Here is a 25,059-nt window from a genome sequence, read left to right as displayed (position 1 = left end):
GAATGAAAAGAGCTGAAGGAACAACTGAAGGATTTGCTAAAGAAGGGTTTCATCCGACCGAGTGTGTCACTTTGGGGCGCACCGGTTCTCCTTGTCAGAAAGAAAGATGGGTCGCTGCGGATGTGTATTGACTACCGGCAACTCAATAAAGTAACAATCAAAAATAAGTACCCATTACCAAAAATAGATGATTTGTTTGATCAATTGCAAGGTGCTAAGTTCTTCTCCAAAATTGATTTGCGATCCGAGTATCATCAATTGAAGATAAGGGAGCAGAAATTCTGAAAATAACTTTAAAACCCGATATGGGCATTTTGAATTTATGGTAATGTCTTTTGGGCTAAAAAAGGCCCCAGCAACCTTCGTGGATCTTATGAACCGAGTCTTCAAGCCATTTCTTGACTCCTTTGTGATAGTATTCATTGACGACATCCTTATGTTTTCACGGAATCGAGAAGACCACGCCGGCCACCTCAGGGCAGTTTTGCAGACTCTTCATTAGCACCAATTGTATGCAAAATTCTGGAAATGTGAATTTCGGCTTGAATTTGTTACATTTCTGGGGCATGACATCTCCAGAGAAGGAATTAAGGTAGATCCTCAAAAGATCGCAGTGGTAAAAGCTTGGCCTAGACCTATCACTCCGATAGAGATTCGTAGTTTCTTAGGTTTGGAAGGGTATGGGATTCTCCACTCTTGCCTCTCCACTGACCAAATTGATGCAGAAAACGGCCATGTTCCACTGGTCCGATGCTTTTGAAGGGAGTTTTCAAGAATTGAAGTCAAGATTGACTTCGATGCCGGGGTTGGCCCTGCCGGATAGTACATAAGGGTTTGTGGTGTATTGTGATTCTTCAAGGGTTGGTTTTCGGTGTGTATTAATGCAATATGGTAAGGTTATAGCTTATTCTTCAAGGTAACTTAAGAATCATGAAAAGAACTACCCAACTCATGACTTAGAGCTGGCGGCGGTGGTTTTTGCATTGAAAATCTGGCATCATTATTTATATGGAGTCTATGTGGATGTATTCACGGACCACAAGAGACTTCAATGCATTTTCAAACAGAAGGAGTTGAACTTGAGGCAAAGAAGGTGGTTTGAGTTGCTCAAAGATTATGACATCGACATTCTGTATCATCTTGTGAAAGCTAATATGGTGGCGAATGCTCTTAGTCAGACATCTATGGGTAGTTTGGCTCACTTGGAGGCAGGTCAAAGGCCCTTGGCCAGCGAGGTTCATCAGTTGGCCAGTTTGGGAGTTCGTCTTGTGAACTCCAGCGAAGGGAGAGTGATTGTGCGGAATAGGGAAGAATCATCACTTGTGGCGGAGGACAAGGAAAAGCAATACAACAATCCAATAGTGGTACAACTGAAGGAAGGGATTCATAAACACAAAACTTTGGCTTTTTCACTTGACATGGAAGATGGTACATTACAATACCAGGGGCGACTATGTGTTCTAAACGTAGATGGTCTTCGGGAAAGAATCATGGCAGAAGCCCACACTTATAGGTATTCCGTTCACCCAGGTTCTACGAAAATGTATCATGACCTCAAGGAAGTTTACTGGTGGAATAACCTGAAGAGGGGCGTAACGGACTTTGTTGTAAAATGTTCAAACTGTCCACAAGTGAAGGCCGAACATCAAAGGCCCGGTGTGTTAGCTTAGAGTATAGAAATTACAACATGGAAATGGGAAATGATCAATATGGATTTTGTGGTAGGTTTACCGCGCACTCCACGTAAGTTTTACTCAATTTAGGTCATCGTGGATCGACTCACGAAATCGGCACACTTCTTACCAGTTAAATCCACTGACACTGCGGAACAGTATGCTCAATTATATATCAAGGAAATAGTAAGGCTTTATGGCACTCCCATTTCCATCATTTCTAATTGGGGCCCCCAGTTCACAGATACTTTCTAGAAGAAATTTTAGCAAGGTTTGGGTACGCAGGTAAATCACAGTATAGCTTTCCATACACAGATTGACGGGCAAGAAGAGCGGATTATTTAGATGCTTGAGGACATGTTGCGTGCTTGTGTGCTCGACTTCAAAGGTAGATGGGATGATCATTTGCTGCTTATAGAATTTGCTTATAACAATAGCTTCCATGCCAGCATTCAGATGGCGCCGTTTGAGGCGTTATATGGTAGAAGCTGTTTATCGCCGATTGGGTGGTTTGAGGTTGGAGAAGCTGAGATGATAGGACTAGACCTTGTGCATAAAGCTATGGAGAAGGTTAACATTATGAAAAAGCAGTTGAAAACTGCTCAGAGTCATCAGAAGTCCTATTCGGATGTTCGTCGTAGAGACTTAGAATTCAAGGAAGATGATTGTGTGTTCTTGAAGGTATCCCACAAGAAGGGTATCATGCGGTTTGGTAAGAAAGGAAAATTGAGCTCGAGGTATGTCGGACCATATAGAATCATTCAAAAGATAGGTCAGGTAGCGTATAAGCTTGATCTGCCCCCTGAAATGTCACAAGTGCACCTGGTATTCCATGTGTCCATGATGAAAAAGGTAGTTGGATATCCGTTCGCTATTGTGCCGGTCGAGACCATTGAGGTTAGTGAAGAATTGTCATATTAAAAAGTCCCGGTTTCTATCCTTGATATACAGGTCCGAAAGTTGAGGAATAAAGATATTGCATCCGTAAAGGTATGATGGAGAAATCTGCAAGTCGAAGAAGCTACTTGGGAAGCCCAGAATGAAATGAGAGAGAAGTACCCCCATCTGTTTGAATAACCATGTAATAGTTCTATGAAGTTGTTTCCTCTAAAATTTTGTGTTACTTGTCTAATTAATGTAAATACCTTCCTTCCTAATTATATGTCCTTCATGAGGCCTCAATTGGTGTTGTTATGCCTTCTGTCATGTTATTTGATCATATATGCTATTAGGATGTGTTTCGGGGGCTCTCTGACATGTAGATAGGCCTAGATACAAAGGAAACTCTGGCAAAATTTTCGGAAAATCTAGAGAGTTAGTCAAATTTGGGGGTTGTAGGTGCGTGGTGTGGAGCTGAAGTTGCATAAGGTGCTATAAGTGAACATTATTTCTCATTAGAGGACGAATGACCTTAAGTGGGGGAGGATGTAAGGCCCCGTACCCAAAACCCCAAAATCTCATTGTGCCAAGTTAAGAATATGTGTTAGGAATTTCGGACCTTTTGGATTGATATGTGCATCAAAAAGTTAAGGAAAAATATTTTTCAGAAAAGGGCATTTTTGCGGCCCATTATACGACCGTATAATAACAATACGGGCCGCAAATCTGCCGTAGAGTGAGTCAGTGTGTTGGCCAATTTGAGGACAATTATGCGATCACATAATTGATATGCGGTCCGCATAGTCGTCGTATAACCTCCTTGGGATTTTTGCATATGGCAGTTCTACAGTGCATTATGCGACCGCAGAATAGGTATGCAGACCGCATATTGGTCGCATACCCAGGTAGAGTATCCAGATCTGAGGGCCACTTTTGTGGTCCCTATTGTGGGCCGCATATCAGTTATGCAGACCCATACCACAGATTGAGTCGGGGCTACTGTTTTTTAACTTTTAACACCCGACCCCATTCGGTTAAAAACACCCTATTAGACCCTTTTGAGCTAATATCTACTATACTTAGAGTGAGAGCAAGAGTTCTCGAGGGAGAAAGTGACCCTCACCAAGCTTCTACTCAATCCTTGCCCAAATCCTTGAAGATTATCAAGGATAGTTACTACGCCTTCATCCTAAAAGGTAAGAACTTGTGCTCTAACATTTGATTTCGAAATTCCTACTAAAATAAGTAATTAACAAATGTGTTCATGGGTATAAGAGTTGATTGTCTTGCATGCATGTATGATAAAAGGGTATGTGGAGATTGTGAGCTAAGAATATAACAAATGGGTGTAGGATGATAGAACTTTTTCACAAAAGACCTTAAAAATTCATAATGCACACTTAGTGCTTGAGAATATACTCAAGTGAGTTAAAATCTTGATTATCTCTCTAATTTTTGGTTCAACTTGTAATTCTCATAAAATAGATCGAAGTGGCTAAGAGTTCCGGAATTATCGTAAGAATTTAAGAAAAAGCTCTATTGAGGTATGTAAGGCTAACCCTCTTCTTCTTATTGTTGAACTCTTGGTGTCCGAATAGTTGGCGTGAGTTCCGAATTGATCATACTAGATGGATTGCATTAATGTGTTGTATTGACAGACTTTTGTTCCAAAATTGTTCTATGTGTTTACTCTGAAATCAAGATAGTTGAAAATGTGATTATGTTCTCCAAGTGTTCTTATCTTTCCTTATGTGTGCATGCCTTATACGATAACCCCTTATCGATATGGATGAGGAAGCTATATGAATGAATAAATAAAGGGAAGACTTGAATTGTAACAATGTATCCAAGTGCCAAGAAATAAATTTATAAAAAAATATGTTGTGCCATGTAACAGAAAAATGGAAAGAAATGTGAACTAAGGAATAATTGAAAGAGGTTATGTCCCAAGTGAGATGGCTTAGCCGATCGGGCCGAGATCAGATGCCATGTTGTACACATGGTGGCATTTACATTGGATTTCTGATTATCATTGTGGATTTGGATATGTCTCACTTGTGATGGCTTAGCCGGTCGGGCCGAGACCGGACTCCGTATAAAATCATGGTTACATTATAGGTTTTGACACTTGCCACTAAAGATTATTAACATAGAGAAATGGAAATACTTAACCGGAACTATGTGAACCTTATTTGGTGTTTTCTTGAAATCCTGTGAAGTACTTGCTGATGTTATAATTGCATTCTATTTGTTCACTGTTCATCGTATTAAGAATTGTGTTTGCCTTACATACTAGTACTACTCGACAGTACAAACGTCCCTTTTGCCGGGAGCGCTACATCTTTGAATGGATGTAGGTGGTTCCGTTGCTGATAGCACTGATCGCAGATAGTGGTGCTCTCTTTATCTCTTCATAGTAGTCTTGGTGAGCCCCTATTTCTCCCAGGGGTTTATAGTTCTTCTTTTGCACAAATTTATATATTTCGAGGTATAGCCGGGGCCTTGTTGACGGCATTATCATATTGGTCTTTTGTATCCTTAGAGGCTCCGTAGATGTTTATGTGGGTCATGTATGGGTGTCGGGGTGGTCATAGGATCACAGTGTATTTTGAAACCTTTCTCCAATAGATTTTCAACTGTATGTATTTTTGGAAGCTTAACTATGGCATGTTCTATTTAAATAAAAATTTAACTAGCAACATTTATGCATTTATATAACAGCTCTCTCTCTCTCATGTTTAATAATTTATGATGCATTACTTCTTCGGATATTGAATGAGTTAGGTAGGAATGGCTGGATAGGCATGCTCGAGCGGGTTTGCTCGGTTGCGTGCCGGTCGCGCTCCCCGAGGATTGGGGCATGAAAAAATCATACCAGATCTAGAGACCCTCCTCCTCCTCCTCCTCCAAGCAATACAAAAGGCAGAGGAAGAGCAAAAATGGACGACTTAAGTTGTATCCGAAAGGAGAATATTGAGAACGCAGAAACTTCATATGGACGGAGTACTCCGACACTAAATGATCTAGTCTTGCCACTGGAACAAAAGATAATGGAATTGCAAGGAGAACATGAGCAGGTTCGCAAGTTGGCAAACTTGTCACTCACCCTGAATGTCCCAACCAACAAAACACAAAGAACCCAACACCTCCCCCAAACACATAAAATCAACATCCACAAAACCTCCTGCACCGCCTCAATACGTAACCCCACCCCAAAATCTCAATCCTTTACCAATACCAACTCCCCCATAACTTCACCATCAACCAATTCAATACCCACCAACCACCACTTACCACACTCCCCAAAACACACCACAACCTATTCTCGATCCTCAAAACACAACCAATGATCATCATTACGTTCAAGTCCCCGACACCAATCAAAGCAACCCTATATATGTGGAAATTGTACCTCACTCTATCCAACCAATCTCCTATACATCAGAATCCTCCGAGAAGGACTTGCTCATTAAAAACATGGTTGAAGAACTCAGAAGTTGACAAGTCGGGTTCAGGGTGTCGAATGAGACAAAAGAATAGAAGGGTTGAACTATGAATACCTATGCATACAGCCAGATGTAGAACTGCCAGAGGGGTACAAAACTCCCAAGTTCGATATGTTTGATGGTACAGGTGATCCCAGGGTTCATTTGAGGACCTATTGTGACAAGCTTGTCGGGGTTGAAAAGGATGAGAAGATCTGGATAAAAATCTTTATGAGGAGTCTTACTGGAGATGCTTTGATCTGGTATATCATTCAGGATCCCAAGAAGTAGTCCAATTGGGTAAATGTGGCATCCGATTTCATGGACCGGTTCAGGTTCAACACAGAAAATGCACCAGACATTTTTTACATCTAGAATCATAAGAAGAAACCCACTGAAACCTTCCGCGAGTATGCTACTCTTTGGAGGTTGGAAGCGGCCAAGGTCAAGGCCATCTTTGGACGAGGAATAGATGAACACGTTCTTCGTCAGAGCACATGATCCACAACATTATGAAATATTGATGGTCATTGAAAATCATAAGTTCTCTAATATCATCAAGCTTAGGAAAAGAATTGAGGAAGGCATCAAAAGCGGGATGGTAACGAATTTTGAGGCATAATAGGCCACAAACAAGGCATTACAATCTGGCAACATATCAAAGAAGAGAGACGTTGGGGCAGTAATGGTGGCCCAGGGCCCAAAATCTCCACTTACCTATCAAACACGTGTACCCACACATCAAACACCACCGCCCACAAACCAAGCATCACCACCTACATATCAGCCTTCATCTCCCAGTTATTCCAAACCAGCCACTGTCCATCACACCTATAAATCCCAACCATCCCATTTCCAATCACCTCCAATTAACCAAAACTTTCCAAGACCAAGAGCTAATTTCGACCGCAAGGTACCCAGATAATACACCGCCATTGCTGAACCCATTGACCAACTGTATGAAAGGTTGAAAGCTACTGGTTATGTCACCCCCATTCTTGCTGTGGCATTAGAGAATCTATCCCAATGGGTCCATCAGAACAAAACTTGTACGTACCACTCTAGTATAAAGGGGCACACCACTAATAAGTGCCGAACATTGAAGGATGAGATCCAGATGGTAATCGACAACAAGGTTATACAAACGAAGGAAGCCGCACCTAATGTTCACAACAACCCCCCTCCCTGGTCATAGAGGCAGTGGGGTATATGTGATAGAAACGAACGAATAGTGCGACCTTGAGGGGTCGATTGGGCTTATTAGATAAGGCGATAAATTTAAAGTTGTAGTCACACGTACATCTATTGTGGTATAGACTCAGTCACTAATCGAGGTCGAGGTAGCTGCACCAGTTCTATTTGAGATTGAGGTAGCTCCACCTACGGCCACCTCCGCTCCATTTGAAGTAGAAGTGGTCACACCTTTCATAGTGACAATGTCAACCACACCTCCTTTCGACTCAAAAGCAATACCCTGGGATTACATTGCTGAAGCTTGGCGAAAGGGAAAGGCAAAAATGGAGGAATCCGATGCTGCACAAGGAATGACTAGGACTGGAAGAGTAGACACACCTGAACATTTGGGAGGACCAATCAAGGATGCAACTACCAGGCACCCTGATATTGGAACATGGCCAGTTGACCTGTGGAGGAAAGTACAGGAAAAGGAGTATTCTGTCATCGATCATTCGAACAAAACCCCAGCTCAGATATCCATCCTGTCACTGTTGCAAAATTCAGCGGCGCATAAGAACGCTTTATGAAAGTGCTAACTGAAGATTATGTACCTAATAACATCACCGGCAGAGAGATGGCCAATATGGTAGGGAAAGTACTGGAAAGTCATAAGATTGTCTTCCACAAAGATAAGCTACCACCTAAAGGATTGAATCACAACCGAGCATTCCATATTACAGTACAATTTGAAGACAAGTTCATTGCCAGGGTTTTGGTTGACGGAGGTTCGAGCCTCAATATTTGTCCATTAGACACTCTAAAAAGGTTGGACAAAAGTTTTCATGGAATACGGGTAGGAAGCATGAATGTGAGATCTTTTGATGGGTCTCAAAGAGCCAGGATCGGGGAAATTAACTTTTGCTTACAGATGGGGCCAACTTGGTTTGACGTCGAGTTTCAGGAGCTCAACATACCGGCCTCTTATGATCTTCTATTAGGCCAACCATGGATCCATGCCACTAGGGTCGTGCCTTCTATACTACATCAAGCCATGAAGTTCGGTTGGAATCGTCAGGAGGTGATTATTCATGGAGATGGGAGTAACCCCATTTACACCAATAAAATCCCGGTCATTGGACATAGGAGAAGTCTAGGAGAGGAAACCTATCATAATATTGAATGCGTCAATGTCGTCAAGAAAGATAAATGGTGGAACAGTAAATAGAAAGCATATTGGCATAGTCTGGGTATGAGCCCGACAAAGGGCTGGGAAAGAATCTTCAGGGTATTACTAAATTAATATAGCTGAAATGTCATGGTACTACCTTTGGGATCGGATATTAGGACACATGGAAAGAATACAATGATTGGTCGCCTCCATAGCGCGGACCGTATTACCCTTTCGAGCAAATAGTGCCACATCTAGATCAAGTGTTTCACCAAGCTGATACAATATGGGGAACCACAGAAGAGGAAGAATTAGCTGGGTTAAAGAATCTGTTCTTGGAAGATGAAGACATGGACTGCAGTTGTAGCGCCCTCTTTTTTCCCTCCCTTTTTAACGGGGAAGAAAAGGTCCGAGTTTTCGACATTTATGGGGGGTAATAACTCATTTCCTTTTGGGAATTGGATATTTTGAAGAGTCGCCACCTAACGGATTATGGTGCGTTAGGGCAACCTAGAGCAATTAGCTCTTGGATTGGTTTGTGTTACCAGAGATTTAGGGTAAGGGCTCAAAATAACCTTGAGGGGAAGGTGTTAGGCACCCCTTTTGGTCCACAACTGTGGGTCCCGATCGAACTTATATTTATGAATTAGTCCTTTAACAGATAAGTAGTTGAAACAAATAAAGCATGCTGGGAATTGTATGACTCAAATAATAAGACATAGAATTTGAACAAGTTGTGCGCATAAAAGAAAGTAAAGTTTTTAAGCAAAGAGAATTTGGGAAAGATGGGTCCTAGGTTAGTTAGCCTACAGTATCACCCCATGCAATGCCTAGTAAACACACTCAATGAGGGGATATACATGACATTAATGCATAGTCATCATATCCTGTTCTACCCAAGTCCCTCCCCTTGTTCATAGCCTAAAGTATTCTAATAACCTTGACAATGCCTATGCGTGCACTACCCGTCCCTTCCTTGTGGTCCTGGAGGTATTTTAGGACCTCTCAATCTGGACAGTTCTAGACAACTCCTAAGGTGTTTTACAAGGAGAAAATTCTAGGTGACAGGCAAGAACAGTCAGGACTATATATAAAACAAGTTAGAGGCTCATAGTTACCTCTTCAAACATACCACATAAGTGCACGTCTGCAAACAACATTCAAAGAGAACAAATCCTAGAACATGATATCTAAGTGAGCAGGGGTTATAAGGTACTAAATTAGGTCAATATGTGAAGGATCCTATTTATCTTGCGTACTGATCAAACTTGTTAAATCTGAATAACTTTGAGTAGCAAAAACAGTTTCAAAGTTGCAGAATTTAAAATCGCCTTATAGACTTACCTAAACGCAGAACAATGATGTCCTAATAGCATAGCTACGTTGATATAGTAAAGTAGTGAATAGTTTTAAACGGACTATTAAGTTCCTATAGGCATGCTGTCTAGTGAAGTGAAGGCAGTATTTGAAAGAATTCATTTAAGGAAAACAAACCATTGATTAGGCTTGTTTCGAAGTGAACTATCATGAATTGAACTGACTTATTGATTTTTATTCTATAGGCAGAATTCTTGTTTTTATTCCCTATAAGCATGATAGCTAGTTGTTAAGAACTGGTGTTAGAAACTTATAAACATGATATCTAATGAAAAACAAATGTAAATACCTGTTGTAACAGAAACTGAACTTGATCACATTCTATAGGCATGGCATATACTTATGAAATTGATTTTAATCCTATAGACATGATTTCTATTATTGGAACCACTTGAACCCTATAGGAATGATTTCTAGCATGGTAAGGCAAACATAATAAGTATAAAATCCTATAGGCATGGTTTCTACCCATATTACCCCACAAATATGTAACTGCCCAACCTTTTTCACTAATCACCCCAATATTCGTTTACAATTAATTATTACAAACCAGATGAATGAATTACATAAATAGATAGAAGAAAAAAGGAAGAAGTTACACTATAAAGAGCCTGATACAAGCTCAAATGATTTTCCCAAGCCTCAAATGCCAAATTCCATAAATAATATCATTGTCTAAGTGCGTCAGAGTTCCCTAAGGATCTCAAGGATCCTGGGCAGTTCTCACACCTAGACTTTCCACAATAGGGATTGAGTAAGTGCAGTGTGGAAGGGCCACCTCAGTGTGCCAGAGTTCAAAGGGATCTCATAGGGATCCAAAGGCAGTCACACACTGGAGGGGCAAAATATAAGGATCAAAGAATGGAGTGAGAGTCCTTGACATGGTATTGAAAAGATTTTAGCAGGAAAGCAGTGTAAAAAAGAGACTTAGTTGATATAATTTTTTAAATAAGAGAGTATTTAAGTAAAACAGCTTTGAAAAAAAATAGTAGTGTAATTAAACAAACAACAAGTCAGTCAAACAAGTTCAGCAACACTCAAATAACAACCCTTCACACAGGGGAATGAGAATTGGGGACACAAAGAGCACATAGTATACATAAGCATAGCAGTTCTTGTGGGGTTTAAGGGATTGGGGGATAGCTATTGGTGACAACACAGTAGGAGTTTCAGAAACAATCATAGAATCAGCCATTTAAAGTGACAGATCAATTTTACATATCAATCTGGATAACAAGTAAACAAGCATTCGAAACAGGGTAAGGTCATGTTGAGACAACCCACTAGGAGGGGGGGTAGAACATGTTCTAAAAGGCCCTAAGAAGGTTAGACTAGCATGCTAGATGAAGCAGTATTGTAAACATGTCAATTGCATGTTGAACAACAGAACTATAGATAGAAACAAATTAGAAACATGATAAACTGAAGCAATAAAAGGAACATATTGGTTTTGGGACTTGGATTGAAATCAGAACATACCAGTAGAGAGATAGTAAACACAAAGTGAGGAATGGGAGAGCACAATAATTAACCTTGGCTTGCAGTCGGCTAACTCAAAATAATAGCCAGTAACCAAAGAGAGAGCAGAAAAGTTTTGAGTGTGAGAGAGTTTTGAACTAATGTGTTTGTCTGTTTGTGTTAATAAGGCAAGAATCACAATTGTATAGTAATTATGGAACTCAGAACCAATTAGAGCAAAATCAGTACAAGTACTCCCTTAATTTAAGGGAATCAGTTCAAACAATAAGAACAAATAATAAATAAGGAAAGAAATCAATGTGTAGACAAGGAAATAATTCAAACCTAGTAGGAATAGAGTAAACCATTAGGGCTAGGTTCTGAAAAACTCTAATTAAGGAGATAGGCAATAAGAATCAAGTACCAATGCAGCCAAGGTAAGGAAATCAATCAAATTTAGTAGAAAGGTAGGGATCAGAGGTTTAAAGGAAAGTGATCAAATTAGACCAAGAAACAGGGAATTCAGAATCAATCAAAGAGAAAGTCATGAGTCAGTGTTTAGCATATCAATAAAGTAAGACATAAATAGTCAAGAGTCGACATACAACTCTATCAAACATGAGAGTCAAACAATACTGATTCAATGAGAAAAAGGCAAGTTTTGAACAGTTAAGATGAACACAAGCACATAGAATCTGTGTAAGTTTAGTCTAAGAGACTCAGTATAAACATATCAAGGCAAAATAGTCACAAGAGATTACAGAAACTCAAAAAAATGAGGACCGGTCAGTCATGCTAATACGCAAAACCAAACGAAAGAACCCTCAAAATTAGGGCTTTCAACATAAACGAGTTAAAGATGTAGTAAACTCATAGAATCAGTCAAGATATGCATGAAATGGATGTTTAAACACAAAGAATTAGTTAAACAAGGTTTTAAAAGAAGTTATGAAAACCCTAGTTTTAGAAGAAGACGAAAAACACTTGCAATCACATGATTCTTGCAAATAACCTTGAGGATAGTGTAAAACATTCAAGAAACAAACTCAAATCGTCCTAGATCTATATAGAAAAGAATTTAGGGTTTCGAAAGAACCCATATAGAGATAAAGAAACCTGTCTAGAAATCCAAGGATCGTAGCAAATATAGAATGATCTTGCTTGAAATCACACTGGAATAGCCAAGAACAGGAAGGAGATAAACTCTAGATTCAAGTAGGCATGGCCCTGGGCCCTTGAAGACCTTATAGAAGGCAAGCATGGCATGAGAGAAGCCATTGGAGGCTTGTGAGACGATGAGAGGTCACCGAAGATGACCGGAGATGGGAGGTTGGCGGTTGGAGATTAGGGTTAGGCTAAGACTGTTTTCAAAGAGGAGAGGATCTTAGGGTGGCGGATGTGGAGAAATTATTAGGGTTAGGAGGTAGTTTGGAATTAAAAAGGAAAGAACAACTGAGGGTCGCCGATCTTTTAGATCAACGACCAGGATCCCATGGGGTTTAGGTCGGGTAGGAAGTGTTTGGGGCCTGGGTCGGCTTATTTAATTAGGAATTGGGCTGGGGTATTGGGTTGAGTTTAGGCTAAAATTGAAATACAATTTGGCTAAGTTTTAAATAGCCAATTTAACACTATATAATTTATAAAAAATAATTGATGATTTATAAAAACTAGTTTTGTGTACTAAAATGATTTAAAATAGATATTTAACATTTTAAAAATATAGAAGATCATTTTATGCATATAAATGCAATTATACATTAATAGGGCTAATATTGCAAAATATATGCATATTAATTTTAAAAATGCAAATGCAATTATAAAAAATGCACTAAATATTCTTAAGCACTATTTTGGCATAAATATAGGATTTAGATGGCTAAATTACCACAACAATAATTTGAAGGATAATTATTGGAAATTTTATAAGTAAAAAGGGAAGAATTAAATCATTTTAAAGCCTTTAAAATTATAGAAAAATTATAAAAACCCTGTGCATGCTTATGTATGCATATATATGCGATTTTGAAAGTATATATGTCTATAAAAAATATATAGGAAAAAATTGGGTATCAACAACAATCAACAAGGCCGTTAGTGATGATATGTCTATAAAAATATATAGGAAAAAATTGGGTATCAACAACAGTGTCATACTTGAGGAGGAGGAGGAGGAGGAAGAAGGCCTCACTATTCAGACTGTGAAGAAGGGATCTATTCTCAGGAACTGGACCTCCACACCGTCCCAGCTCCGCCGAGCCCCTCGGTAGCTCGGCATATTTTATTTTCTATAGCCATTCTAGGCATTTAAGATTTTCATTAATTTTGATTAAAGACTTGTTTAAAAAAAGCTCGATTCATCGAGCCGCACTTGTCTGGATGTTGTTTAATTTTAATCAAATGCATTTACTCTTTATTATTCATTACTATTTTCTACACTTTTTCTTCTACAGCGTTATTATTATTTTTCTGATGAATCGGTGACTGTGACATATAATGAGGCAACGCAACATGAGGATAGTGATTCAGATAAAGAAGATGAGATACCCGAGGAAGTTGTCAAGGAAGTTGAAAACTTTGAGAATAAGCCCAAGTCCAATCTGGACGAAATCGAAGCAGTAAATTTGGGGGATGCCGAGATTGTCAAGGAGACTCGCATCAGCATTCACTTATCACCAACAGAGAAGGAAGAGTACATCCGTTTCTTAAAAGAATATGAGGACATTTTTGCATGGTCATATGATGATATGACCGGTTTGAGCACGTCCATAGTGGCTCACAAGCTGCCTACTAATCCCATGTGTCCGCCAGTAAAGCAGAAACTCAGAAAGTTCCTGAAAATCAATGATGAGGTTTCCAAGCAGATCAAAGCCAAGGTTCGCAGGGTTGTTGAGTACCCTACCTGGTTGGATAACATTGTGCCAGTACCGAAGAAAGATGGGAAAGTCAGAGTATGCATTGACTATTGAGATTTAAACAGAGCAAGTCCCAAGGACGACTTTCCATTACCAAACATACATATTTTGATCGACAACTGCACCAAGCATGAAGTCCAATCCTTTATAGATTTCTTTGCAGGTTATCACCAGATCTGGATGGATGAAGAAGACGCGGAGAAAACAACTTTTATCCCACCTTGGGGGGTATACTGCTACAATATGATGACGTTTGGTCTAAAGAATGCTGGGGCTACTTACATGAGAGCCATGACAACCATCTTCCATGATATGATACATAAGGAGATAGATGTGTACGTGGACGACATCATTATCAAATTCAAGAAAGTCGCAGATCACATAGCGGACTTAAGAAAGTTCTGTGACAGGCTAATAAGGTACAACTTAAAGCTGAACCCCACAAAATGTGCATTCGGGGTTCCCACAAGAAAATTATTGGGATTCATTATCAGTCGTCGAATGATCGAGCTGGATCCGTCTAAAGTCAAAGCCATTCAAGAGTTACCGCCACCTAGGAGCAAAAGGGACGTGATGAGCTTCCTAAGATGTCTCAATCATATCAGTTGCTTCATAGCACAGTCCACAGTCATATGTGAACCCACCTTCAAGATGCCGAGGAAAGATGCCGAGACAAGTTGGACCAAGGATTGTCAGAAAGCTTTTGACAATATCAAGGAGTACCTGTCCACACCACCGATTCTGGTCCCTCTAGAGCTAGGGCGGCCTCTGGTACTCTATCTATCTGTATTAGATGGAGCCTTACGATATGTTCTGGGACAATGTGACGAGACAGGGAGAAATGTGCAAGACGTATATTACTTGAGTAAGAAGTTCACACCTTTTGAAGCACGGTACTCTCTGCTAGAACGCACTTGCTGTGCTTTGACCTAGATAACTCAGAAATTGAGGCATTACTTTTGTGCCTATACTACATACCACATATCCAGGATGGACCCTTTGAAGTATATATTTCAGAATCCCATGACGACTAGAAAGTTAGCCAAATGGCAGATACAATTGAGTGAGTTTGATATCGTCTACGTAACTGAAAAGGCAGTCAAAAGAGTTGGAAGATTATCTTGCTAAAAATCCGGTGGGAGGAGAATACGAGCCCTTGAAAATGTATTTTGCCGATGAATAAGTGTCGTTCGTAGGGGAAGACATTACCGAAGCATATGACGGTTGGAGGATGTTCTTTGACGGAGCTGCAAATTTCAAAAGAGTTGGCATTGGAGCAGTTTTGGTATCAAAAACGGGTCAACATTATTTGGTATCCGCTAAACTCAGATTTCCCTGCACCAACAATATGGCAGAATATGAAACCTGCATACTAGGACTCAACATGGCAGTCGACATGAACATTCAGGAGCTGCTGGTAATCGATGATTCAGATTTGCTCGTGTACCAGGTACGAGGAGAGTGGGCCACCAAGAATTCCAAGATATTGCCATATCTGCACCATGTGCAGGAATTGAGAAAGAGGTTCACAAAGATAGAATTCTGACATATGCCCAGAATTCAGAATGAGTTTGCCGATGCATTGGCCACCTTTTCATCTATGATATAGCATCCGAATAGGAATTTCATTGATCCCATCCCAGTGAGGATTCATAATCAGCCGGCATATTGTGCCCACTTAGAAGAAGAAACAGATGGAAAACCTTGGTTCCATAACATCAAAGAATATTTGGCAAAAGGCGAATATCCGGAGCATGTAAACCACACTCAGAAACACATACTCCGAAGATTGTCCAATGATTTCTTCCACAGTGGAGGAAATCTATATAGAAGAATTCCCGATTTGGGGCTGCTAAGATGTGTCGATGCAAAAGAAGCTTCTAAATTGCTTGAGGATATACATGCTGGGACCTATGGCCCGCACATGAATGGTTTTGTCTTAGCTAAGAAGATACTTAGGGCTGGTTACATTTAGATGACCATGGAGACAGATTGCATCCAGTATGTCCGCAAATGCTTGCAATGCCAGGTACACGCCAATATGATAAAAGTGTCACCAAATGAGCTCAATGCAACAAGCTCACCTTGGCCTTTCGCCGCCTGGGGAATGGATGTCATTAGTCCGATCGAGCCCACTGCTTCAAATGGGCACAGGTTTATTCTAGTGGCCATTGTTTACTTCACAAAATGGGTAGAGGCTGCATCTTACAAAGCTGTAACCAACAAAGTTGTCGCATATTTTGTCAAAAATCGTATTGTTTGTCGTTTCGGAGTTCCCAAGTCCATTGTTACTGATAACACTGCCAATCTCAACAGTGATCTAATGAAAGCCATGTGTAAAACTTTCAAAATCAAGCATAAGGATTCCACAACCTACAAACCTCAGATGAATGGAGCCATAGAAGTCGCCAACAAAAACATCTAGAAGATACTAAGGAAGATGGTAGAAAACCACAAACAATGGCATGAGAAGCTACCTTTTTCTTTGTTGGGATACCGCACTACAACTCGCACATCAACTGGGGCAACTCCTTACATGTTGGTTTATGGTACCGAAGCTTTCATTCCAGCCGAGGTAGAGATTCATTATTTATGAATCATACATGAAGCCGAACTCAGCGATGCAGAGTGGATAAGTAGACGCTTTGAACAATTGGCCCATATAGATGGAAAAAGAATTAACGCAGTGTGTCACGACCAACTTTATCAGAACAAAATGTCCAAAGCTTTCAACAAAAGGGTGAAAGAAAGGAAATTTGCACGAGGACAGCTGGTGCTAAAAAAGATCTTCCCGCATCAAGATGAAGCCAAAGGAAAATTCTCTCCCAACTGGCAAGGTCCTTACATGGTTCATAGGATGTTGACAAGAGTAGCACTCATACTTGCAGATATGGATGGAGAAATCTAGCCAAAACCAATCAATTCAGACGCAGTCAAAAGATACTATGCTTAGATTATTTACATTTCCTCATCTGATGTAATTGAACCATGCTTGACCTAATTCCCGTTGATGAGGGGATACGTAGGCAGCCTTATGGGTTGTTTCATATCCTAATAAAATTTCCATTTCCCCGAGATCAGAAACTTGGCAGAATTTTGAGGAGGACCCTTAAAATTCCGGAGCAAGTCCAGCCAACACCAACATATGTCAGACGGTCAGAAATCGGTTAAGAAACTGGGGCAGAATTTTGACAAAGATTCTCAAAATTCCAGAAAAAGTTCAATAAGGCTAATTACCCACAAATGGTCGATGGGTCATCTACCAAACTGGGGCAGAATTTTGAGGGAAACCGTCAAAATTCTAACAAAAGAGAGCTGCAATGTCTCTGAAATGTGTTACGATCACTGGTTCATCTAAAAAATCATTTGATACTTCAACATGTTTCTAAAATAACTCTATCTTTTTCAATAATTGCATATTTTCAAAAACTTTATTTTCGTCACAGTTAGGTGTTGCCCAGGGAAACTCGAAAAGGCCTCCAAAATGGAGGAAAGCAAGGCCAGCGGACAGAAGCACGAACCAACCTCCCCCTCACAAAACTCACAATATTTCTTCGAGCGAGGAACATCTGACGTAATGGTAACATCCACAATATAGACACGTAACAAGATCACTATCAAGCAGGCCATCAGACACAGAATATATCTCCAGCTAAGAAATATACTACTCTTGTTTGCTACTCGCTCTTTGCATGGGACTAAGCCTTGTCCCGCATACTTGCATGAGGCTAATCCTTGCCGCCATATCTGCATGAGGCTAATCCCTACCTCCATACTTGCATGAGGCTAATCCTTGCCTCCATATCTGCATGAGGCTAATCCCTACCTCCGTACTTGCATGAGGCTAATACTTGCCTCTACATCTACATGAGGCTAATCCCTGCCTCCATACCTGTATGAGGCTAATCGTTGCCTCCCTATTTACATGAGGCTAATCCTTGCCTCCCCATTTGCATGAGGCTAATCCTTGCCTCCACATTTGCATGAAGTAAATCCCTGCCTCCATATCTGCATGAGACTAAGCCTTGCCTCCCTATTTGCATGAGGCTAATCCTTGCCTCCACATTTGCATGAGGCTAATGCCTGCCTCCTTATCTGCATGAGGCTAATCCTTGCCTCCCTATCTGCATGAGGCTAATCCTTGCCTCCCTATCTTGCATGAGTCTAATCCCTGCCTCCATATTTTCATGAGGCTAGTCCCTGCCTCCATACCGGCATGAGGCTAATCCTTGCCTCTGTTCTTGCATGAGGCTAATCCTTGCCTCCATATCTGCATGAGGCTAATCCTCGCCTCCATATTTGCATGAGACTAATCGCCGTCTCCACATTTGCATGAGGCTAGTCCTTGCCTCCATATTTGCATGAGGCTAATCCTTGCCTCCATATTTGCATGAGGCTAATCCTTGCCTCCCTATTTGCATGAGGCTAATCCCTGCCACCACATTTGCATGAGTCTAATCTTTGCCTACCTATCTACATGAGGCTAATCCCTGCCTCTGCATTCATATGAGGCTAATCCTTGCCTCCATACTTGCATGAGACTAATCCCTACCTCCCTATCTGCATGACGTTAATCCTTGCCTCCCCATTTGCATGAGCCTAATCCCTTCCTCCATATCCGCATGGGGATAATCCCTGCCTCCGTATCTTCATGCAACGAATCCCTTCCTCCATATTTGTCTGAGGCTAATCCTTACCTCCGTATTTGCTTGAGGCTAATCCCTGCCTCCGTATTTGCATGAGTCTAATCCCTGCCTCCCATATCTACATGAGGCTAATCCTTGTCTCCCCATCTACATGAGACTAATCCTTGACTCTGTTCTTGCATAATGCTAATCCTTGCCTCCATATCCGCATGAGGCTAATCCCTTCCCCCGCATTTGCATGGGACTAAGCACTGACCTTGTTTGCACAAATATTGCTCTATTTCTAGCAATATCTATTTGCTTTTCAATCGTGCTAAGATCTGCCCTCCATTTTACAAGACTAACACTGAGGACATGCCCTCCATAGTCTAAAAGGCATCACCCTCATAGTCGGAAGACACCATGCCATGGCCTGAGGATCCCTCAAATTTGTATATCATTATTCAAAGGCGTCATGGTTCGGAGGCACCATCTTCATGGCCCGAGAACACCATATCATGGCCTGCGAATCCCTTATTAAATAGTTCATGGCCCAGGAAATCATGGTCCAATGATATCATCCTAAACCATCCAAAGACAACTCTCATGGTCCAAAGGAAGTCTGCATCATGTTTAAGTTTTCGCACAAATACATGCCGGTAGCATATTTTCATCTGCAGGTGAACGACAAGCAACCGCTATCCTAGCAGGAGCGGCCTCGCTCCAGTTCTTTCAAACTATGTCAAACTTAACCGCTCTTGCATCTCGTGTTTGTTCTTGCAATGACTTCATTGGTATATTCCGCCAATGAATCCAGAACTACACATGGCCTGATTGCTGTAGAACCAGGGATATGTAGGCAACTCAAGACCAGAGTCTGACCTCTATCTTTCAAAACATCCCTACCGGTCAAATTGGCCATCATTTCTTTACCCGAAAACTCTTTGATCCTTCCCGGGTAAAGAGGGGCAGTTGTTGATACCCAATTTTCCTCATATATTTTAATATATATATTTTGAAATATATATATTTCAAAATATCACATATGTAGTTATAAGAATGTGTAAACATTTTTATAATTTTTCCACAATTTTAAAAGTTCCAAATCAATTTATTTTTTCTCTTTTATTTATAAAATATCCAATAATTATCCTTCAAATTAATTTTGTGATGATTTAGTCCTTTGAATTCTTTGTTTATGCCAAAATAGTTGATAAATATTTTTAATGCATTTTTGGTAATTATATTTATATTTTTAGGCTAAATTGCACATCTTTGCAATAATAGCCCTACTAATGCATAATTATATTATTGATGCGTAAAATGGTTTTTTACATTTTAAAAGGTTAAACAACTATTTTAAATTATTTTAGTACACGAATATATTTTTTGGAAATCATTCATTATTTTTATAAAGTATATTGTTATTAAAAGTGGCTATTTAAAATCTGGCCTATTTTGTATTTCAATTTCAGCCCTATTTAACCCAATCCCAACCCAATTTTTATTTGAATGTACCCAGCCCAAGCCCATCTACCCGATCCGGCCCCAGAACCCCGATAATCTTGGCCGTTGATCATAAGATCAACGACCACAAACACCCCTTACCTAAAATAAACCAAATGACCCCCCCAAACCCTTTCATTCTACATCATCCGCCGCCCTGAAACCCCTATCTTCTCTCAAAAGCTCTCAAACCTAACCCTAATCAAACCTCATCGTCACTCATCTATGGCTATCTGCGGTTGTTTCCCACCACACCCAGGCCTCTCAGATCTTCTCTGAAGTTGGTATTATCATCCCCAAGATCCTCAAGAGATCATGTTCAGTTGGCTTGCATCTATGGTCCCTTTCTCACCTGTTTCAGGCTGTTCCAGTGTGATTCCGAGTAAGATCGCCCTATATTGACTATGATCTATGGGTTTCTAAGCATGTTTCTTCACCTCTATGTTGTTCTCCTCGAAACCCTAATCTTTTTCTTCTAAACCTGTTAGATTTGTATAGATTTAAGATGATTTGGACTTGTTGCATATGAGTTTTACAACAACCTTGAGATTCTTTACAAGAATCATTTGATTTTCGAGTGATTCTTCATCTTTATCTAATTTCTTATGTGTTTTGACTGATTTCATAAGTTTGTTACAACTTTAACTCATTTATACTAAAAAAACCTAATTTTTTATATTCTTTGTTTGGTTTATGAGTACTGGTGTACTGATTGTGTTCTTGCCTTAGTTATTGAGATTTCTCGTGGTTTTTTTTCACTAATATGCTTTTACTGAGATTCTTAATTCAACTTTTCACTAATTCTATATGTTTGTGTTCATCCTGACTATTCATTTCTTACCTTATCTGCTAAACTTGCTGACTCTTTCGTGATTTTTCCTCTAACTGAGCCCTATTAGGGTTCTAACATAATTTTTCAAACTAAGTTCTATGTTTTTGTGAAATTTTATTTAGTTTATTTTTCTATTTATAGGAATTGATAAATATTCTTTCTGGAAATTAGTAATACTTTGAAACTCTGGCTGATTGATTACTCCATTAAAGACTGGTATGCATAGACTTTATTTGTTTCCTTGTTTATGACCTTAATTGGTCGTCCATATAACTTTGGGATTCATAATGATTCTTTATTTGGTGTGGTTTGGTATTTTTTTGCCTTAATTAAACCCATGTTGTTACCGTTTGGCTAATTGCCCTTAATTAAATGAGTCTATTATGAACTCTTTATATGATTGGATTCTGATTTGCCCTTAATTGCTTATTTCTAATTCTTTTACCTTATTAACTCTACCCTCAAACTGCTATATAAACACTCTCCTATTCTAACTTCAAAAACAAGAACATTAGTTAACAAAAAGCACACTTACACTCTAAAGTTCTCTTTCTTTTCTGTTACTTGTGATACTCACTTATCTAGCCGGCTGAAAGCCAACGCTAGATATTGGAACTTCATCTGCTTTATATTCTACACCCTTTTCTTCAACTAGTATGTCTCTGGTTAAGTTTTGAAATCCAAACCCTATATGTTTCATCCCTGCACTAGTTCATCAGTTATGAATTCAACTTGTATTCCCGCTTACTTCTTTGCACAACATGTCTAAACTCTATCCTATTCAATGTATGCTTTATATTCTGCACTCTTTCCTGCTTACTTCTTTGTCTGGCATGTTTAAAGGTCATACCTGTTCAATGTATGCTTTATATTCTGCACTCTTTCCTGCTTAATTCTTTACCTAGCATGTCTAAACTATATGTTTAATCCTGTTCAAGACATGTCAATTATGATCAGTGTCCTAACTACTTACTGTCCATGTTTAGCCTGCTAAGTGTCTAAAACCCTAAGTGTTTTATGCAGTTTTGTTGACTATATGTTTCCCCTATACCCCATCCATAGTACCCCAATATGACTCTTATATGCCCCAATCCCATTATCCCCATGTGAGATCTATTTATTAAGTGTTCTCTGAATTTGGATATTTTTTATGATCAATTGATTGTCTGTTGTTTTGGTACTCTCCACAAACTGTCTTTTACTATCTGTTTTATGAAAACCTTTTTACTCCTAAAGTCATCTCTGTACTATTTTCAAAACCTTTTCAAAACTATATCAAGCACTCTCACTTCAGCCTTAGAATACTAGGTTTTGCCCCTCTGATATGAGTACTGCCTTGAGATCCTTAAGATCTCTCTGAACTCCAGTATGTCAGAGATGGCCTTTCCACAATACACCTAAATCAGTTATTGTTTGAGAAAAGGTCTAGGTGTGAGCACTGTCCGGGATTCTTAAGGTCCTTAGGGAACTCTGACACACCTAGACATGAATTGGATAAGGAACTTTGGGCATTTGAGACTATTGGAGGCTGGAAAGTCATTTGGGCCTACTGTAGGCTCCATATTGATTAACTCCTATTTATTTATGTATTTTATTCATTAGTCCGTAATAATTTTGTAAACAAACATTGGGATAATTAATGAGAAAGGGTAGGTAGTTATATATATGTTGGGCAAATTGGGTAGATACCATGCCTATAGGGTAGTGCTGATTCAAATGTGTTTGCTATGTTTTTTTTTTTGCTTCCGCAATCTTAGAAACCATACCTATAGGATCTAAATGCCTTTTAATAATAGAGATCATGCCTATAGAGTCAAAATCAGTTTTTAATACTTAGATACCATGCCTGTAGGAATTAAAATCAGCTCTATAGATACCATGCCTATAGGGGTTTCGCTTTGGTTAAATGAATGTTGTTCATTTTTTTTTACCTTGCTTAACTAGAGATCATGTCTATAGGACTTAAGACAGTTCAGTTAAATAAATCAGTTCAAATTCGGCTTTATATATTCTGAATTGGCTTAATTAATTAATCTATCCATTTCTTTAATAAGTTCTCAAATGATGCCTCTATTAATATCTCTAGAAAACATGTTTATATGATCTCAAGTTATCCGTTTTAAAAATTGTTCACTATTTTACTACATTCCTAACCAATATAGATATCATGCCTTTAAGACATCACTGTTATACGCTTAGGCAAGCCTATATGGCGATTAATATCCTGCAACTATAAAAGCTGTGCTTTGTTATTTAAGACTATTCATATTCACAGGTCTAAAGTCAATAGGCAAGATGAATAGGTCTTTGACACTGTGTCCTAATTCAATCCCTGCTCACCTAGGTATCATGTTCTAGGATTTTTCTTAAATGCTTGAATGTTGTTTGAAGACGTGCACTTGCTTGTTATATTTGTGGAGGTGACTGCGAGCATGTAATTTGTTCTCTTTAAATGCAGTCCCAATTATTTTTGATTGACGCCTAGAATTTTATCTTTTAAAAACTTAGGAAGTTCTAGAACTACCTAAATTAGAGGTCCTAAATACCTCCAGGGCCACAAGGAAGGGACGAGTAGTGCACGCTTAGGACATCTATCAAGGTTATTAGAACGCTTTAGACTATGACCAAGGGGAGGAAATTGGGTAGTAAGGATATGATGACTAGGCGCTAAAGTCACGTGTATCCCCTCATTGAGGAGTGATTACTAGACATTGTGTGGGGTGATCCTGTAGGGTAACCAACCTAGGACCCCTCTTTCCCAGCTTCCAATGTTTAAACTTTATTTTTCTCTATATATGTGCAACTGGTTCAAGCCTTTTCCTTTGTTTCATTACTTGAGTCATACAATATACCTTTATTTGCAAGTATGTCTTAGAACTATTTATTTGTTAAAATGACTAATTCATATAAGTATAACTTCGGCTGGGACCCACTGTTGTGGACAGAGAGGGGTGCCTAACACCTTCCCCTCAAGGTTATTTCGAGCCCTTACCCTAAATCTCTGGTAATGCAAATAGTGTAAGAGTTAATCGCTCTAGGTGCCCTAACGCACCATAATCAGTTAGGTGGCGACTCTTCAAATACCCAATTCCCAAAAGAAAATGAGTTATTATCCCCCATGAATGTCAAAACTCGGACTCTATCCGCAGAGGGAAAAAAGAGGGCGCGACAATTCCTAAAACACATATTGAGGATACTAAGAGATCCTTGGGATACTGAGAGATCCCCGATTGTTATCTATGTATTGAGTTGTATTCCTTCTATGATTATTTTGTCTCTGCTATAGTCGTTGTTATTCTTATTATCATGTATTACTTCATATTGTTAGAATTTAATTATATTGTGGTATTCTATACTGTTTTACCTCGTTTTTCAGCTATAATCAGTAGGGCTTTGACCTTTCTCATCACTACTCAACCGAGGTTAGGCTTAGCACTTACTGAGTACCGTTGTGGTGTACTCATGCCCTTTCTATGCATGTTTTTCATGTACAGATCCAGGATTCTTCGGCCGAGCCCTACTATCCTTGAGGCGAGGCGATTCTCCAGAGACTTTAAGGTATATCTGCTGCGTCTGCAGACCGAGGAGTCCCTTTCCATTCTCTCTTATAGTTATAGCCCTTCTGTATTTATTTTGATTAGATATTCTGGAGTTAGAGCACAATGGAGTATTCGTAGCTTGTGATTTCATGAGATTATGTGTTTTGGGAAGTTGTTCAGTTTGAGAGACTATATTGTATATGCCGAGCGACATCTTTAAACCTTCACTATGTTAATTTCGCAGTTTTTATTTGTTTTATCTGTTGCTTTCTCCTTTTTTGCAATTGTTAGGCTTACCTAGTTGTAGAGACTAGGTGTCATCACGACAGTTTACAGAGGATGAACTTGGGTCGTGATAAGTTGGTATCAGAGCTCTAGGTTCATAGGAGTCATGAATCACAAGCCAATTTATTAAAGCCTTGCGTGTTG

General features: G+C 39.5%; 1 protein-coding gene across 1 annotated transcript; it reads left to right on the top strand.

Annotated features, from left to right (window-relative positions):
- The first annotated feature begins 1,154 nt into the window (after window positions 1-1,154).
- Window positions 1,155-1,670, top strand: LOC142176116 (uncharacterized). The gene has a single exon (XM_075243186.1). It carries the CDS (start codon window positions 1,155-1,157, stop codon window positions 1,668-1,670), a length of 516 nt encoding a protein of 171 aa, XP_075099287.1.
- Window positions 1,671-25,059: the final 23,389 nt, after the last annotated feature.

The sequence above is a fragment of the Nicotiana tabacum genome, chromosome 22 (assembly GCF_000715075.1).
Source record: "Nicotiana tabacum cultivar K326 chromosome 22, ASM71507v2, whole genome shotgun sequence".
In the NCBI taxonomy this organism is placed as follows: Eukaryota; Viridiplantae; Streptophyta; class Magnoliopsida; order Solanales; family Solanaceae; genus Nicotiana; species Nicotiana tabacum.
Note: the sequence above shows the minus strand (reverse complement) of the source record. Positions and strands in the feature narration are given on the sequence as shown.